Source organism: Megascapheus bottae, chromosome 9, assembly GCF_031878675.1.
Source record: "Megascapheus bottae isolate mThoBot1 chromosome 9, mThoBot2.hap1, whole genome shotgun sequence".
Lineage (NCBI taxonomy): Eukaryota > Metazoa > Chordata > Mammalia > Rodentia > Geomyidae > Megascapheus > Megascapheus bottae.
Genome location: NC_143517.1, coordinates 39845064 through 39865358, shown reverse-complemented (window position 1 = coordinate 39865358; position 20295 = coordinate 39845064). Strand labels below are relative to the sequence as shown.

At 33.9% G+C, this 20295-nt stretch overlaps 1 protein-coding gene across 1 annotated transcript in view; it reads right to left on the bottom strand.

Annotated features, from left to right (window-relative positions):
- Vps13b (vacuolar protein sorting 13 homolog B) overlaps positions 1–20295 on the bottom strand; it is a 494062-nt gene that overhangs the window by 241002 nt on the left and 232765 nt on the right. The window contains exons 28-30 of the mRNA XM_090339134.1: positions 19283–19349; positions 15017–15425; positions 9126–9237 (exon numbers count right to left, since the gene is read on the bottom strand). Of these exons, the coding sequence (XP_090195260.1) occupies positions 9126–9237; positions 15017–15425; positions 19283–19349 (588 nt within the window). The remainder of the gene's footprint in view (positions 1–9125; positions 9238–15016; positions 15426–19282; positions 19350–20295) is intronic.

The window sequence follows — 20295 nt, the reverse complement described above, 5'->3', positions numbered from 1 at the left end:
ACTAGTTTATTAAAAAGTTACTTAGTATAGGCATTAAGAGATAATATGAGAATATAATGAAATAGGCAATCAATATACAATTATAAATGGTTCCTAAGTTGATCAAATGATATGACAAATTTCCAGATATGTGTTTCAATTCAGTTTTGCTTAAATGTACAGAAGAGTGGGTAGAAGAAGACAAAGAGGAGAAGGAAAGTTGGGCGCCAGTGTCTCACACCTGTTATCCTAGCTACTCAGGAGGCTGAGATATGAGGATCATGGTTCAAAGCCAGCCCAGCATGAAAGTCCTTGAGACTATTATCTCCAATTAACCATCAGAAAACTGGTAATGGCACTGTGGCTTAAGGGGAAGAGGGGTAGCCTTAAGCTGAAGTGGTCAGGCACTTCAAGTCCCAGAACTATGAAAAAAAAGAAAAAACCTCAACTCACTAGAACCTTTATAATATATTCAACTTTGATATAATTTTGGCATATGGAAAATACATGTACACAAATAGTATGGAAGTGTTTTCAGATTAATTTTTAATATGATTTTTATGTTGAGTATGAATACTTAGGACAAATAGGAAAAATGAAAAAATAAGTTTTAATTTATTCATTTTTATAATCATGAAAGAACTATTAGAGTTTGCTAAAGGAAAAATATAAACACTTACATGTTATGATGATTTTAAGTATCTCCTATGAAATACAAATCACAAAACACATTAATCTTAATAAATAAATTTATGTTAATATTTATATCTGATCACAACTCATTTCAGTTTATACATATATGAGCAAAACCATGGGCTAAATATTCAACTACACTTAAGGACCACAATGATCATAACTGAGGATCAGATTAGAATATTTTAAGAAAAATACAAAAAAAGGTCAGTTGGATGGAAGAATGTTATTGGGAAAAAATTTAATGTCTAAATAACAAAAATGTAATAAAATGTGAATTTGAAACTTGAAAACCTAAGTTTGAAACTGTTATCTGTGAGTTAGTTAACCTACAGGCAGTAGGATTTACAAGAAACACAAAGATACAGCCATTAAGATATAGCGCTACAAGAAGCTGACAATTATGTGTGACATGGGAAAAATTCTTTAAATGTCTATATATTTAGTGTTCTAAATTTTATTTTATCAAGATGACAATATAGAGGAATTACAGTTACATTTACATTCGTTAGGTAATGAGTACACTACTTCTTAAACATTGTTACCCCCTTCCCATGTAACCCCCACTCCCCTCTCCCACCCCCTCCTATAATATTTTTTAAATCTCTCAGAAAATAATTATAAAGCCTACATCTAAGGACTGTTGAGTGTGTCAAATGAGATATAAGCATTGCCCTGAAAAAGCCTGAAGGAGAAACGTTGGTTTGCTCCATTGATGTTAACTGCTGCTATGTGGTACCATTGTGACATAATGGGTATCCAAATGTTGTCAACTGCCTGCTATAAATGTCTGAAGAAAGGCAATAATATTTCTAAGTAAAAAGAGCACAAAAAGTTTCAAAATAGCAGGACTTCCAAAATTAAAAGGTATTCTCAAGAAATTTTAAAAATTAAAGCAATACTCTGATGTTCTGGGTATTTATACACAATGGAATTCTATGCCGCCATCAGAAAGAACAACATCGCACCATTTGTAAGAAATGGAAAGACTTGGGAAAAAATCATTAAGTGAAGTAAGCCAGACACAAAGGAACATAGGCTGAATGGTTTCCCTCATCTGTAATAATCAGTAAACATCTAGAACTTTCCTAGCAGCGGATTACAATAGTTCAAACCCTAGATACATAAGGCCATGTAAGATGAGGCCAAATTAATAGACCTCCAGGGCATGAAAACAAGAGATTAATTAGAAGTGACTATTACTCTTTATGTATTTTTTTCTCTCTTGTCTCGGGTTGACCTTTGATTAATCTCATATTGTTACAGTATCCCACTTGGTTTCCTGGTATATTATATAGATGTTTGCTTGTTTATTTTAAATAGGAGGGAAAAAATGAGGGGAGGGGTGGGGGAGGGAAATGGGGACAAAAACAAAAGAAAGGATATCAATGTGTGAGAAGTAATGCAGCTTCTCTCTGGCGAACACCTGTAATACTATTTTTTTAAAAATAATGCAATATTGAACAGCAAAGGAAAAGTCATTTTCAGGAAGTATAGCCATTCAAAAGTTTCAGAATAAAAGTTATTGAACCAGGCAATAGTGGCTCACACTTGTAGTTCTAGCTACTGGGACTGAGATCCAAGGATTATAGTTCCAAACAAGCCCAAGCAGGAAGGTATTCGAGACTCTTATGTCCAATTAACTCCTAGAAGGTGGAGTTGTGGCTCAAGTAGTAAAGCACCAGTACGCTGAAGGATAGCACCCAGGCCCTGAGTTCAAGACACAGTAGCACCCCAAAAAGGCCAACAACAGAAGAACCACACTTGAAAGACTGAATAAACACAAGCTAGATTTCAGGAAAGTTGAAAATGCATACATTTATAGTCACATAAAGAACACACTAAACATTAGTGGAATAAATGAAATATTTAGTTTTAACAGGTATCTGACAAAGAAGTAATTCATGGTATGATTAGAAGAATAAAATCACATTGGGGGGAAGGTACTTGCTCTATTAAAATACAGGAATTCAGTTATGAAACACTAAGCAGTTTGAGAGAGTAAGTATGATCAGGTAATATTTCAGAGGCGTACATTAAAGCACAAACTCCTACACTATCAAATTCAGACCACAGTATTAAATAGCAAATCACTTAGGCTTTGTATTCCCTGTTAAGTATGGATATCTATGTTCGCCAAAGATTACTCCACTAGCTATTTTACTGAAGGAAATAGTTCATTTTCCTTTTCACATTTTGTCATGTGAATGCCTAAACATCTGGGAAGGATTGATCACGATACTATAAACACGACTTAGCTTTGTTTTTAAATTTTTTATTTATTTATTTATATGTTTGTTTGTTTATTTATTTATTGCCACTCCTGGACTTGAGCTCAGGGCCTGAGCACTGTCCTTGGACTTTCTCAAAGCTAGAGCTCTACCACTTGAGCCTCAATACCACTTCCAGCTTTTTCTATGTATGTGGTACCAAGGAATCGAACCCGGGTGTTTGTGCATGCTCGGCAAGCACTCTACCACTAGGGCCAAACTGCTGGCCAAGACTTAACTTTAAAGAGGGCTTTCTAATAGTAAAAATATTTATTTGGTTCACAAAAAAATGTCATGTTTAGTTTTTTATAACCTTTCAGACACTCTACTGTCTAAACAATCAGTTCAAAACAAGCAAGTATTCCTGAATATGATCAAATAGGAGGATGACCAGAATATATTAATGAGTTCAAACAACTACAGGCTATAGACCACTAGTAGAGAACAATCTGTTAAGGCACACATATGTATACATATATATACATAGAAAAAGAAGCTAAAAGAGTATTGCACTTTACTTACTGATAATTTTGAACATCTTTACATTCTCTTATTGAAAATTTTCATATTTTAGGTATTTAGTAAGATACTTTGCCCCTTTTATTTATGCTTATATACTTATTTATATGTTTGTCAGTTATGGAGCTTGAAGTCTCTCTGTGCCTTATGCTCTTGATCAGCATGCTTGCTTGTGGCTGGTGCTCTACCATTTAAGACATGCCTCCAGCCAGCTTTATGTTAGTTATGTGGAATTTCCCTAGGGTGAGTTTAAACTGAGATACCCTCATCTCAGCCTCCTGAGTAGACAGGACCACAGGTGTGTTCAATCAGTGCCCAATTTAACTATTTTTATTTTCATTTTTTTAACCAGTACTGGGGTTTGAATTCAGAATTTTGTGCTTACAAATCATCTTCCACTTAAGCCATATCAAACAAATTTTGCCTTTATATATAGATAGAGCCTCATGATTTTGCCTGGAGATAGTCTGAAATCACAAATGCATGACTGAGATAATAAACATAAGCTACCACATTTAGCTTATTCTTTCAGGCAATGCTTGAAGACATTCTTGCTTGAGTAAGCCTAGAACTGCAATTTGCTTATTTCTACTTCCCAAGTAACTGGGATAATAGACATGAGCCATTACTGAGATGTACACACAAGACACAAGACTCGGGTTATATATATAACTCCTAAGTATTTGCTCCTATTCTTCATTTCCCCATTTTTGTCAGTGAAACTGCAAAGATGGATAAATATGGAAAACTATAGTAAGGCTTTCTTTGCCTCTTGTGTTTTTAAGAAACCTTGTATATTTAAGAAATAATTACTTAATTCCAAGTCAGAAAAAATTATTCCAATTTATTCTATAAATTAGGCAATCTAAGTAACATTTTGAAGTAACTGGAGTTTACTATTGATTTATCTTGGTACCTCGATCAAAAATCAACTGATAGTTAATGTGATGCTTTATTTCCGAAGTCTCAAATCTATTCACTATTCTATATGTCTATACAACACTGTCTCTATCGTGTTTTCTTTGCCATAAGTATGAAACTCAAGAAATATGAGCCATCTTGACTTTTTATTCCCTTTCAGGATAGTTTGGTTTGTATTATTATGTAACTATAGAAAATTTTGTATCACCCAGGATAAACTTCATTAGCGTCCTCATTTCCCTCTGTTCCCATTCCCTGGAAAATACTAATTTACTTTCTGTCTCCATTTTTCTACATACTTTGGATATTTCATATAAATGAAATTATATATAAGAATAGCAGTTAGGGAGAGGCACTGTGGCTCAAGTGGTAGAGTGCTAGCCTTGAGCTGAAGAGCTCAGGGAAAGCATCCAATCCCAGAATTCAAGCCCCATGACTGACCAAGAAAAAAAAAAGTGGTTTTTAAAAATATCCACGGAGACGGGGCAGGGAGTTTGGCCTAGTGGTAGAGTGCTTGCCTAGCATGCATGAAGACCTGGGTTCAATTCCTCGGTACCACATGCATAGAAAAAAGCCAAAACTGGTGCTGTGGCTCATGTGGTAGACTTGAGAAAGTCCAAGGACAGTACTCAGACCCTGAGCTCAAGGCCCAGGACTGGCAAAAAAAAAAAATCCACTGAGATTTTATGGTAAAAAATAATAAAAATAATAAAACCTAGAAAACAGTGTCTTTAGAGGTTTATGTCTTCATTTTTATTTTTATTCTGAGTTACTCCAACTTTGATTATTTCATTCACTGTGGTTTCTATTTCCTGCTATTTTTCCTCTGATGTTGATCACACAGCATTTCAATAAGAACTTGAAATGGTTTTGATGAATTCCTCTGTAAATACCTTTTATAGTTTAGGTTTGTATAAATGACTCTGGAACATGAACTTTCAGTGGAAAACTAGTAGGCAGAGAGTGTCATATTTGATGCTATAGTTTATATTTTGACTTTCTAACACATATCCCTAACCTTAGGCTAGAGGATCTATTTGAAATTACTATACATACTTGAAATTCAATTTTTCCTAAGCCAGGGCAGCAGATAAGATTCATCCAAGAAGAAATGGAAAAAACAACTAAAAGAAACACTCAGAGATATAGTAACATTAAAAGGGACAAGAAAACTCAAGTGTGAGAAAGAGAGAATAAAAAAATATAAACTCATTAACTCATGGAATCCCTCTATGTATCAGTTTTATAATAATAAAGTAAATTAATTTTTAAGAATAAATTAGATCTGATATTACAAATTTTTTTCTTTTTTCATATATTTTAATTATAATTAATAACGGGGTTACAGTTATATTTGCCAGATGGAAGGTGCATTACTTCACGCACATTGATACCCCTTATCATGTTTTTGTCCCCATTTCCCTTCCCCCTTCCCCTCCCCTCATCTTGTTTACCCAGTTCCCTTTCTTATTATAAATAAACAAATAAGCGTATATACAATATACCAAATAATAGCTAAGATACTGAAACAATATGAGAATAACCAAGAGACAACAAAAGAGATGAGAAATAACACAGTACATTAAGAACAACAATCATACATTATGTAGCTCTTTTTTCCATATCCTGAGGACCTTTCATTTAGCCTCATCCTATATGGCCTTATGCATCTAGGTTTTGAGCTACTGTAATCCTCTGCTAGGAGAGTCCAATGTTTGTACTAATTATGACAAATGACAGAAACCATTGAGCCTATGTTCCTGAGGGTACAAAAACATTTCTTGAAATGAACTCCAGAAAGTGAAAACAAGAGGGTTTTTTTTCCCTTTTTTGCTTTTTTTTTCTTTACTTTTTGTTCTGTTTGTTCATTTACATGTCATTGGGAGAATAAGGAGAAATACATAAATGGAGGAACAAAGGGTGAAAAAAAAGCAACAATGGTGCTCACTGGAAACAACAGTGAAAATGAACTATGTAACTTGTGGATGAGGGTGGGAAGGAAAAACAGGGAGAGAGCAAGGGAAGGAATGATTTTGTCCAAAAGGAAATATACTATTTTCCTGACTATGTAACTGTAACCCCAGTGTATGCATACTATATAATAAGAATAAAAACATTAAAAATATAAACTATAACACAAACTCCATGCTGAGTCTTTAAAAAGTAATGATAACAAGTCAGATGCTGGTGGCTCATATCTGACCCTGCTTACTCAATAGGTTGAGAAATAAAGATTATGGTTTAAAGTCAGAGTAAGCAGGAAAGTCTGAAAGACTTTTATCTCCAATTAACCACGAAAAAGCCAGAACTGGAGGTGTGCTCAAACTGGAGGTGTGCAAGCTAGCTTTGAGTGAAATCACAAGTACAGCACCCTGCCACTGATTTCAAGCCACAGGACTGGAAAAATGATAATAATAATAATAATTTCTAATAATTATTATGATAATGATGATGATACAATTAATGAAAGAGCATGAAAGTAGAAAGGGTAGGGAAAGAAAGGAAATGTTTCAATGGTTTGCTATTTAATGGTACAAGGTGTTTTAATATCAATTTTTATACCAAGTAAAAAAACATATGATCATTTACTCTTTAAGATGTAAAAGATAAATTTATATGAATTTCTAAACTTTGGAAAACTTTTTTTTCATATTTTTAATTGTAATTAATAGAAGGGTTACATTATATTCATCAGATAGAAGGTGCATTTCTTCACAAACATTAATACCCTTTCTCTTGGTCCCCATTTCCCAATCTCCACGCCCTGCCCCTCATCTTGTTTTCCCCCCTTTCCTATCTGATTTCAAATAACCACAAAAGCATTTATGCAATATATCAGATAACAAGGTGAAATACTGTAACAATATGAGATAACCAAGAACAGCAAAAGAGATGAGAGATATCATAGCACATTAAGGACAACAATCACTCATTATATGGCTTTTGTTTCTATATCCTAGAGGTCCTTTCATTTAGCATCATTCTATATGGCCTTATGTATCAAGATTTTGTTCTATTGTAAATCTCTGCTAGGAGAGCCCAAGGTTTCTCCTGATTAGGACAAATGAGGGAAACCATTGAGCCTATGTTCCTTTGAGTCTGCCTTATTTCACTTAATTTGATTTTTTCTAAGTCTTTCCATTTCCTTACAAATAGGGTGATGTAGTTCTTTCTGACAGCGGCATAGAATTCCATTGTATATAAATACCACAGTTTGTTGATCCACTCATCAACTGAGGGACATCTAGGTTGGTTCCATATCTTTGCTATGGTAAATAGTGCTGCAATGAACATTGTTGTGCTAGTGGATTTAGTATGTCCTTGTTTCTGGACGATTGGGTAAATGCCAAGTAGTGGAATCCTAGGTCATAGGGGAGCTGCAGTTTTAGTCTTTTGAGGAACTGCCATAATGTATTACATAGTGGTTGAATGAGTTTGCACTCCCACCAACAGTGTAGTAATGATCCCTCCTGGCCACATCCCCACCAGCACAGAGCTAAAGGTTTGTTTTTGTTTGTTTGTTTTTGTTTTGTTTGTTTTGTTTTTGTCACTGTGGTGCTTGAACTCTGGGTCACTCTCCCTGAGCTCTGACATTCTAAGACTTTATCTAAACCTTCCTAAGTAAAATCTTATTTAAAACATGAGTATTATATTTATACTTAAATACTGGTTTAAATAAGTGATGAATATGCATAGGTTAAAGGGGAAAATAAGCAGCAACTCTATACACAGCCATTTTAGAAATATAATTTTTGGATACACAAACAAAAATAGAAGCGAGGTATGGTAGAGCACATTTGTAATCCTAGAACATGAGAGACTAAGGATGAAGACTGAGAGTCTTGCCAGGAATTTTTAGCAAGTTTGAAACCAGGCTGAGATATACAGTGAGCCTATTTTATAAAAATGTAAAAATACATTTCATTTCTAGGTAGTAAATATATTACCAAAAATTACAATCTTTTCCTATTAACATTTATAGGAGAAAGATTTGAATTTAGATTTTTAAAAATGAGACTAATACAGCTGAAAAACAGACTAGCAGGAAGAATAAGGAACTTGTTCATATGTACTCCTCTGAGTTTTCTCACTTGGTATTATTTCTAATATTACTTTTTTGTCTGGCATCAATGTCAACTTCAGTAAAATTATGTATTATTTTTATCATGTTGATTACATATGTTCTCCAGTTTAGTTGTCTATACATGCTTGGTGTAGCTTGCAAAGACTCAGTGACAAAATCCAGAGCATGGCTTTTTCACAGAAAGTGTTTACTGTGAAATTTCTCCTTAGAAGTTTGCTTTTCTTTACAGCTTTGATCCATATGACATCCATAGTCCTATATTTCAAGTAATGGCTTACACTTAAATTAAGAAAATGCTTCACTTTGATACAACATGGCTACGGTAGGATGTGGTGATTCTAGTGAGAAGCTCATTTTCTTATGTGATTAGAGTTTTGGTCAAATTTGAAGCCTGCAATATTTTTCCAAACTATGCTTCAGTTTTATGACGTCTTGGTACTTACACTCTGTTATTCATCAACACTTCACAGAAATACTTGATTTGTCTGAATGAATTTAAAAACCCACAACTGAAGAAAATCAGAAAAACCTGGTTTTAAATATCAAAAGATCCTCAATGAGAAGAATTTCTACAAGACACACTAAGTAAGTTTTATTGATCACTGTACTTCTTGCAGGATGCAACTGTTGCTAGACTGAACATAAGAAAATAAACTTACTGGTAGATATCTTTCCTGAGAACAGACCTTCCAAGAGGATTGTCAGCTTGAGGAGCCATGGCAACAGAGCCTATCTTCAAAACCATGGTGTCTTCGGGTATTGCCTGATTAACTGTAATAAAAGAAAACAATACAAAAACATAATGTGAATCTGTACATAACTTTGCACAAAGAAAAATGTTTGAGGGAATGGTTGGAGACACATCATGAGAAACTTACAAGTATGGACATGAAAAACCCCCAAATTATGTTGAAAGTAAAAATGTATAATACTTTTCTTAACTCTCCTTCAAATTTTAGGTCTAGCATTTTCTGCTAAATCCAAAATTAAATTGGCATTGAAAGAATAGGAAAATCTACACCTAAAAGTAGAGCATATGATATTCAGCATATATACATATAGTTATATAGTCATGTATTTAATTTCATAATCTTGTACAACTGCCAAGTGATTCTTAGTCCTAGTTTTTAAACATTAAACTATTATCTACAAACAGTAAAAAAATCAACATTAGCAACAAACATTCAAAACTATATAAATTTATGAGATTAAAAGAAACCATAAAGGCCGGGGTACCAATGGCATATGCCCATAATCCTAGCTACTCAGGGGATCCTGGTTCAAATCAAGCCTGGGCATGAAAGTCCATGAGACTCTTATCTCCAACTAACCACTAGAAAACTGGAAGTGGTACTGTACCTCACAGTGGTAGAGTGTTAGCCTTGAGCTGAAGAGCTCAGGGACATTGCCCAGACCCAGAATTCAAGCCCCATGACCAACAACAAGAACAAAAAGATATATAAAACGTACACACAGACAAAGAGTATATCACTTATGCTCTCAAATGCCATAAAACTCAAGAGAAATATGGCTACAGTTACTAAAACTGTAAGTAAAGTAATTATAGGAGAGAAATAATGATGGCAAAAGAATAGTAAGAATTTCTTCATGCACATTTTAATTTTAATAATTTCCACTGGGAAACTACTGAAGAAGCAGTTAACTTCACATCTATGTAAAAGTTCTAACTCCAAATAAAGTTTAAAAGGGAATAACAACAACAACAAAAAGGTAAGAGGATATATGAGTCCTATTTCATTTCTTTATACTATGACAGTATTTAACTGCATATTCTTATAAAGTTCAATATTTTTCCTGTAGTACATTCTCTAGTTGAATTTCTTTTCCAAGGAATATTTGGGATAGATAGGGGTTCCTGATGGCCCTATTCATTTAATTTTACTGTTTTATTTTTCAAACAATAACTATTACTGTGGTAATTAAAAGAATGTTTTACAACTGTTTAAAATTTGTTAAAAACACATTCTGGGTCTTGAAGTAAATATGCATTAAAATGTATAGGGTTGGGTTAATACTCAGTGGCAGGCTGCTTGCCTAGCATGTGAGAATCTAGGAATTTTTCAGTACTGGAAAAACACAAAAACAAATTCAAAATTTTTCAAGGACTGCTCATCTTCCACAGGCTGGCTGAAAGACATCAGGAATATCCTGAACAGAAAATGCCTACAAAAGCATACAATCCATATTTCCCAAGCTGTGGAGTCCAAAGAATGCAAAAGCCAGGAGATTATTTCCAGCTGCATCAGCAGTACACTTAGTATGGTCTGACTTAGATTAGTCCATAAAAGAGAAGGTTGGAATGAAGAAATTTGGAAAAATCAAGAAGAAAGATATTCAAAGAAGGAAAGAAGGATTCAAAAGAAGACAAAGATAAAGGAAGGTAAAATGAAGTAGAGGTATGAGAGAGTAAGCAATGAAGAGAAAAAAAGAGGTAAAATAACCTAACATAGCATATAAAAAAGAGAAAAACAGAGTAGACAATAGTTGTTAATGTTCACTGCGAAACGGATCAAACTGAAAATTACTACTCATGCAGCTGCACTATTTAAAAATAACTACAGTACTACTTTGATTAAAGGTCCTTATACTATAAATATTGTTTATATTTCATAGATCCTGCATTTGATGCCAAACTTATCAAATAGTTACATGTGGGTAAGACCTCTGATTAAGCAACAAACATCAATTAAATCAACAAACAGTAAACTTAGAGAATAAACTCTATCACAAAAAAGAAAATGAACAATTAGCATACTTGTTAACTGCTCTTCCAGGCTTACCAGTCATCATATGAAAGTTTAAGCTGTAATAGAAACACTGCAACAAATGAGGTGCACATGGGAGAAAAATGATGTACTTTTGTGTTACTTGCAAAACCAGATCCTAGGAGAGAATTCTGTTTCTTTTAGAGCCAAAAGTGCTCTCAATAAATATTCACTATTAAGTTATAATATATAAAGCACTTAGTGTACATCATTTATAAACTAGATTAAAATGATTAGAGTATTCATGTTATCAAGATTTCATTAATGTATAAAAAAGATAATAAGAATATGTATTTAAGTAAGAGTACTTTGAGTCATTTATTTAGTTATTGAAAACTTTTTTCACTTAGTTGAAAAAAAAATCCCTTTGAGTTCATCTCACCTGCATTTAAAAGTTGGGCCACATGAGAAAATGTTCCCCTCTTACGCACTTCCAACATGAAAATGAATGCTTTCCTTCTTTGTCTTAATATACTTAAGAACTGAGCCTTGTGAGAAACCCTGGAAGACTCATACTAGATTTAACAGTTTAAAATATTAACTACACGGCATTTTTAAATTTGATACATGATTTAAAATTTATGTTAATGTAACTTGAAGTGTAGTTCAATCGAGATTCATAAACTGATCTAATGAATGGTAATTCCTCTGTATAACTACTTAAAGATAAAAAACATTTAATATTTTAAAAATTTTGTTAATGTAATTTGAATTGTACCTAAGAAACACATTATCCATCTTGGAGCCAAAAGGTGAACTGGTGTTTATATGTGTATAATAAATGAAAAGGATGTAAGAAATTCTGAAATTATGATCTTGCACCAACAGTCAATAAGTATAAACAACAGAATTTCGATGCAATTATCATATAACACAAAAATTGTTTCTTATGATTAAAATTTTAATATCAAATGTGAACTAAAACAGCAATTTCAACTTTGCTTCAAGATTCTCAATACAAACTTACAATAGTAAAATATCTAAAGCCGAATGGTATTTGAAATTGTCACTGTGCAATGTGAAATCTTATAATGGAATAACTATTATACAAGCCCTACCCAAAGCTATCAACAAAAGGATTTAATTAGTTACTGTTATGTTAGTAAAGACCAAAAGCATATTCAAGAATAGCGGGCAAATGTTTACTTAAAAATCATCTATGACACAGACTGTTCTATCATGACAAAGCGAATGCTATCATGTTTTTATAATGCTTCTGTGGAGAAGTTTGATGCAGAATCATTTATTATACTATCACACTCAAGAAAACTTGCATATTCTCAATTTAATTAATCTGATAAAGTATTATATCAACAAACTTCTTCAAACTTTTTTTTTATTTTTTTTTACTGTAATTAGTAAAAGGGTTACATGATATTTGCCAGATAGAAGGTGCATTAATTCACATACATTGATACCCTTTCACATGTCTTGGTACCCGTTTCCCCCACACACACACAGCCCCCACCCGTCTTGGTTTTACCCCCTTCCCTATCAAATTTCAAATATCCAAATACAAATAAATTCAATATATCAGATAACAAAGTGAGATACTATACCACTTTTTCTAGAACAAAATTAATATTGTGCTCATCTTATTAACAGCTTACTTGAACTTTTTTTTTTTCCAGTCCTGGGGCTTGAACTCAGGGTTTGGGCCCTATTCTTGAGCTTTCTTAAGGTTAGCACTTGAGCCACAGTACCACTTTTGGTTTTTTCTTTTTTCTTCTAGGTAAGCACTCTAACACTAGGAATATTCTGTTATTTGAAATATACATGTCCCTCCCTAAATGTATAATGCAAAGCTAAAATTCCAAGACCATGGTATTAAGAAGTGTGTCCTTTGGGAAATAATTAGGCCATGAGAAGTCTATTATATTTTATTTTTTGCCAGTCCTGGGCTTGAGCAGTATCCTTGGACTTTCTCAAGGCTAGAACTCTACCATTTCCGGCTTTTTTCTATGTATGTGGTACCTAGGAATCGAACCCGGGTCTTCGTGCATGCTAAGCAAGCACTCTACCACTAGGCCAAACTCCCAGCCCAGAGAAGTCCATTCCTATATACAGGACATTAGTAAGTGGGTCTGCCCCTTTCTTCGCTTCTAGTCTTTATCCCTGTGAGGATACAGAACAGACTTATAATGAAAGACTACATTTCAATCTCCTTTGTAGGTGAGTAAAGTCATATAGGACTCCATTTGGTCAATGTAGTATGTGTGATATTAAAATGTGAGATATTCAGAATTTTTTTTTCTTTTGATGTAAAAAGTCTGAAATTTATTGTGCTGACCAGCTGGGGCTAACTCAACTCGGGAATGAGGAGCCAGATACTCAGAATACTACATCAATGTAAAAGGGTATCAATGTATGGGAATTAATGCACCATCTATCTGGCAAATATCATGTAACCCTTCAATTAATTACAATAAAAATATATGAAAAAAAAGAATACTACATTAATTGTAAGACTACAATTTTCTTATAATGATAACCACATTCATTGAGAATTCACTGTGGGTCTGTCACTATGCACCTAGACTCCAGTTGTTATCATTTAAAAACAGGTATTAATAAGCTTACTATCAAGCTAGCAATTACAATTTTTACTCATGGGATTTTAGATAAATACTCTCTATATTTTTAAATTACAAATAAGAACATTAAGATTGGAACTCAAGTCTAGATAAGTTCAAAGTCCATGACTAATAACTATGTCAATGTATGAGAAAAAGTAAAATGCTTTAAATCATTTTTCTAGGGAACAAGGAAAGTAAAATGGTATTATAAACAGAACAATTTCATAAAACTGAGAAGGCTGATGGTGAGTAACATTTTTCTATCCTCAGTTACCAGGTAAATATTTATCATAGAACTTGCATAAGTTATTATAACACTTTCATTTTAAAGAAAATTTCAGTTATCTTAGGTATTTTATACCTAAGGTGTTTCGTTAGAAATGGGATTTGAGGGCCAGGAGTTTGGCCTAGTGGTAGAGTGCTTGCCTACTATGCACAAAGACCTGGGTTCAATTCCTCGGTACCACATACACAGAAAAAAGTCGGAAGTGGTGCTGAGGCTCAAGTGGTAGAGCGCTAGTCTTGAGGAAGTCCAAGGACAGTGCTCAGGCCCTGATCCCAATGCCAGGACTGGCAAAAAAAAAAGAAAGAAAGAAATGGGATTTGAAAATAGGACCTAGTTTGCTAAATAAGTTTCAATCCCCTGCACCATTCTACAAGCCTAACAGAAAGTATACATTTTATGCTGAAAACAGTGGCTCTTATCTATAATTCTAGCTAATCAGGAGGCTAAGATCTGAGGATTCTAGCTCAAAGCCACCAAAACAGACAAATGCAAGACACACTTATTTCCAATTAACCAGCAAAGAGACAGCAGTGGAGGTGTGATGCAAGTGGTAAAACCAGCAAAGAGACAGAAGTGGAGGTGTGACTCAAGTGGTAAAGTGTTAGATTTAAGTGAAAGGCTGAGGTGCAAAGTCTTGAGTTCAATCTTCAGTAATAGCACACACATACCAACTAGCTATACTAGCAAAAGTTACAGTCAGATATCTTACTCTTCTAATTAATGGAACTAGATAATTATACAGATTTGGTTATAAAATAACTATTTTAGTTACTTTCTAAAACATTCCACTTTCCAAGACTAGAAAGAATAACCCCCTTAGACTAAATAAACAACATCCAGAAAACTAAGATCTATGAAAGAAAAATTGCCTCAAGGGAAAAAGCAACAACAAAAGATAATACCTCCAACTGTAGACTGCATTTCTTCTGTTTTTGGAACAAAAATTCTGATTACACTTGTGTTTATATAAATCAAAGGTAAATGATGGGAAGTCAGCGTATGGGTCCTCATGGGTTGACCAGAAGATTTTCTTTTCTCCTTTTGTGCCCGTGGTAGTTTGGCTTGAAATATACTTGCAATGGCATTTAGTAAAGGAAAACATAGGACAATATCAAAGGCTTGTGCTGAAAGAAGAATTTCATGAAGAAAATGAGGTGAACCATCGGTCAAACCTTCAGACAACTTGTGGAAACTTCTTCTCTCATTTCTTGATGTTAATTTATGGCGGACATTTTTTGTTACAGCTTTTGTATATGTCAAAGATAGAAATCCATGCTGCTGATGAGTACCATCTAGTAGTTTTGTAGTTGTCTGTTAAAGAAGGAAATTGCAATAGATATTTCACTTAAAAAAAGAAATAAATATTCAAAGGTAGAAAAGTTATTTTAATATTTTAACCTTACAGTCCTACTCATTCGCCACTTTTTTTCCCCTTTGTAGTACCTGAGATGGAACTCTGGATGTGGCAAATGCTAAATGAGTGTTGCTTTCTTGGGCCACACTCCAAGTCCTGTTGGAATTTTGTTTCTGAGCTGAAAGCTCCTTAATTTTGCCTGGCTTTGCTTGACTTGTTATAAGTTTACCTCTGTAGAAGTTGGGATTACAGGTGAATTTTTACTATGTCTGGGTCCATCCCAAAGTTCTTAATAAATACCTGACTGATCAATTTAGCAGATATGGTTAAAAATATTTTGTGACCATTACAATAATCTGACAGGAATGCTTTTTTTTTTCCCTGGGGGGGGGGGGTGATCATGGGGCTTGAACTCTGGGCCTGGGCTCTGTCCCTGAGCTTTTCAGCTCAAGGCTACAGCCCTACCCCTGGACCTGGGTATTGTCCCTGAGCTCTTCATCTCAAGGCTAACATCCTACCCCTGGAGTCCTGCCCCTGTGGCCACAGAGGAGCACTTCTGGTTTTCTAGTGGTTAACTGGAGATAAGAGTCTCAAGGACTGTAGTGCCCTAGTTGGCTTTGAACCAAGATCCTCATCTCAGCCTCCTGAGTAGCGAGGATTACAGGCATGCACCAACATGCCCAACTAAGGAATGCTCTAAATTTCAGGTCAACTTAGTGACAGGATTCTACTGTATAAATTACTCAATACAAAATTAAGAATAGAACAGACATTTACCACAGACATTTAAATAAGTGAATTAGGAAAAAAGAAAAACAATGGCATACTTTGAGATTCACTTATGAGGTAACAAAGCCACAATATTTTTGAGCCTGTCACCCCATCATTCCTAAACTGACTTTTCTACATCCACTCTCTCATGTTGAAGTGTAAAACCAAATGTCAGAGTAACCAAATAAAGTGTGAGAGTAGAAAAAGTATGCATCTCAGTTACCAATACTAATTTTTCTTTACAAATGGACTTTACAACAAAGGAAAGTGAGGGGGAAGGGAACCTTCTTAAAGACTGGGAGCTTGGTCTAGTAGTGGAGTGCTTGTCTAGCTTGCACGAAGCCCTGGGTTCAATTCCTCAGTACCACATACACAGAAAAATCTGGAAGTGGTGCTGTGGCTGAACTGATAGAGTTCTAGTTTTTAGAAAACCTAAGGACAGTGCACAGATCCCTGAGTTCAAGCCCCAGGAGTGGTCAAATAAAAGTCTTAGAAGATCACTGATTCAAGGGCTGGAGATGTGGCTTAGTGCTAGAGAGCCTGTCATGCATGATGGTTCAATTCCTCAGTACCACATAAACAGAGAAAAAGCCAAAAGTGGTATTGTAGCTCAAGTGCTAGCCTTGAGTAAAAGAAGCTGAGGTACAGTGCCCAGGCCCAGAGGTCAAGCCTGAGAAGACATAAAAATAACAACAACAACAACAACAACAATAATATTCTTAATCAGTTTCTTTTTCAAGCTAATGGTTTGATCAATAAATAAATTTTTTCTATAATGATCTATCATCAGAATGTTTTTCATTATTAACAATTTCCTACTGCTTCTGGGTTTTCATTTCCCTTTCATTTTGCTCTCTATACATGAAACAAACATAAGCACAGTAAAGCAAGAAAAGTGATTAACCTCCTACCTGTAATGTTGCTTGTTAGCAGGCAACAGCAGATGGAGGTTTGCTGTGGCCCCAGTGATGAGGCCAAAGTAATGCCTCCTTCCTAGTGTCTAAACTATACTTTAAATAAAGAGGTTCTAGTCATCACTAAGCTAAATAACCCAAATACTTATGAATTATAACATTGCAACCATGGAAACAGTACAAAAGGTACATCCATGTATGAAAATGTTTCAAATTAAGTATTTTAAATATGTCAAACACTTAAAAAATAAGTTACATAAAGGCAAGGTTGCCATTTTTAAATGGCTGCATCACTAACTCCTTTAAGGGAAGAAATAAACCTAGATATTTGAGAGAATACAGACTTATTTTTCATACAGTAATGTTTTCTGCTATTTAAAATGAAAGGATTAAAATGCTGATAATTAAAGAAATTAACAAAACATAGTTAATGTATTAATGTAGCCTAGAGGTCGAGTGCTTGCCTAGAATTCACAAAGCATTGGGTTCGATTCCTCAGTACCACATACACAGAAAGAGCGGGAAGTGGTGCTGTGGCTGAACTGGTAGAGTTATAGCCTTGAGAAAGTCCAAGAACAGTACTCAGGCCCTGAGTTCAAGCCCCAGGACTGTCAAAAAAAAATCCAATAAACAAAACAAAAAAAACCCATTAGGCATGAAAAGTATAAAGAAAATCATTTACATTATTTTATCATGTAAGAATATGTGTTTTAAATCTTCAAGGTGTAAATAAAAAATAGGTAACTAGAATGTTGTAAAAACAGTAATGTTTCTAGGTCTTTAATTATTTTTCAATAGTTATTACAATAGTATGCTCTTAATATTGAATATTTCCATGCTTTTCATTCACTTTAAATATAATATATACTTAGTTTAAGAACATAGTCATGTGAGTTTTACCACTAGAAAATGTTGTCTTTCAACTTCTCAGTTATGTTATATAGTTTTCTATCAGTAAATGAAGTAAATAATGATTTACCTAGATACAAAGAGATATCATATAGGACCCTGAATTAGCTGCAAGAAGAAAACAATGGCCTAAGAGAAATAATAATAATAATCATAATAATCATAATAAAGCAATCTCAGCAAAAAACACAGAGGGAATGACAGATGCAGTTATTAGTCAACTCTTGATCATTCAATATGTGTACAATTTTGAAAACATAATACTTAATATCTTATTGTGATTTTCCTATACTGATGGTAAAATTGATCAGTTTATAAATACACAATGATATCAGTATTTACAAATGATTCAAAAAGAGATTGTGGTGAAAACCAATTTTAGAAGTAAAATCTATTTTTAGATTATTTCTAAAGTGAATGATATGAAGAAAAATAATGACCAAGAGTTGACTCTATGGATAGTACAATTCTCTCTTGGTTCCTGTTACAGGTGTTCTGTAGTATAATTTTAAAATGATTTCTTACAGAAGGAAAGATGCCAGAGCAATTACTGAAAGGGTCCTGCTTGCTGATGGGTCGAACCAACAAAGTACGTCTGTTCAGCTTGTCAGTACAGGAAAGGAAGACACCTCCACATTGCCCCAAAGACCAACACTCTTCCCCAATGCTTGAGGTGATGGACAGGAGCAAAGAAGGTGAAAAGACAAAAAGCAATAAAAGGCATAAGCAAAAAAAAAAAAATATAGATTTTAATTCTGCTCAAGTTTGTACAGGTTTAGGTCTGAGCCACTGCTATATATGGTCCTCTGTCTGAACCTCCATCTGAAAAAGTATTGTGAATAGAATTTAAAAAAAATTAATACTTGCTTTTAGTGATATTACATTTACTGAATGGTTAAATACAATACCACACGAACTCACTTATGAAGGCAAAAGTCTTTCAAAAAATCAATATAACAAAACACTGAATGTAAAGTTTACTAATAAAAGTATCCTACCTTTGTGCTTTTGATAGATTTACTTAGCTGCTATAAAGGAAGATGGTTACAAAACATGAGCAGATTAAAAGTAGCTTTAAATTTAAAACAAATTGTAGAAGAAATAAAGAATTTATATACTATGGTCTAATTCTTTCTTGTAATCAACAGTCCTATTGAAATAACAAAGAAAAACAATTTAAAATATATTTTAAAAAATCATAATTACTAAATGAGTCTCACCACAGGTTTTTCTTTGCACTGTAGAAATACTCCTTCAAAATGTCCTGACTGCCAACCTTCCCCTGGCCTGGAAAACATAAGTTTACCTTATCTGTTCTCTTCAGTTTCTCCAAGTAAAAAAATTGCGTACAAACAACTATCCAATAGTTCTAAGTTTACAATACTATACTAAACTAAAACATGGATGAAACAATGCAATGGATAAGATCATTCACATTAGCACCACCCACTAATAGCTCTGCATAGAAGCAATTCCCCTAATTATAAAATTGTATAGTTAGTTGATTTCTTTCTTTCTTTTTCTTTCTTTCATTTTTTTTTTTTTGTGGGTTATGGGGCTTAAACTCAGTTTGGATGTTTTCCCTGAGCTTTTCAATTCAAGGCTACCACCCTATCCTTGAACCAAGCCCCACTTCCCATTTTCACACTAGTTAATTGGAGATAGGAGTCTCAGGTCCTTTTGTGCTGGGCTGGCTTTGAACCTTGATCCTCATAACTCAGCCTCCTGAGTAGCTAGGATTACAGGCTTGAGCCACTGCGCCCCCCTGGCTAGATGATCATTTCTATCAACTATTTCTATCTCATTCACAAGCTTTTATTTAAGGTCCATCAAGTAGAATTTATGTCTAGTCCAGTGTGCTTACTAAAGAGTTGGTATACAATGTACACTCAAACTCAAATTTAATTATTTAAACATTAATTTATAGTAAACTCTGTCGAATTTACTACAGTAAACTTTATAGAGTTTTAAACCCTCATTCTAATATTGTATTATTATATCACTTGAAAAGATCATTTTGAAAGAGATAACTATTATGGAAAAGAGACCCAATAGATGATCATCAAAATTCAATTACTAATTCCCTGTTTCTAAGATTTAAAAAAAAACATGATTTTAGTAATATAAAAATATACATTTAGCAAATACTTTCTATGTAAAAATTATTTCTCAGCTTTAAAGAATAGGAAATTATTGGTATAAACAATGTGACATATGTAATAACATACAATTT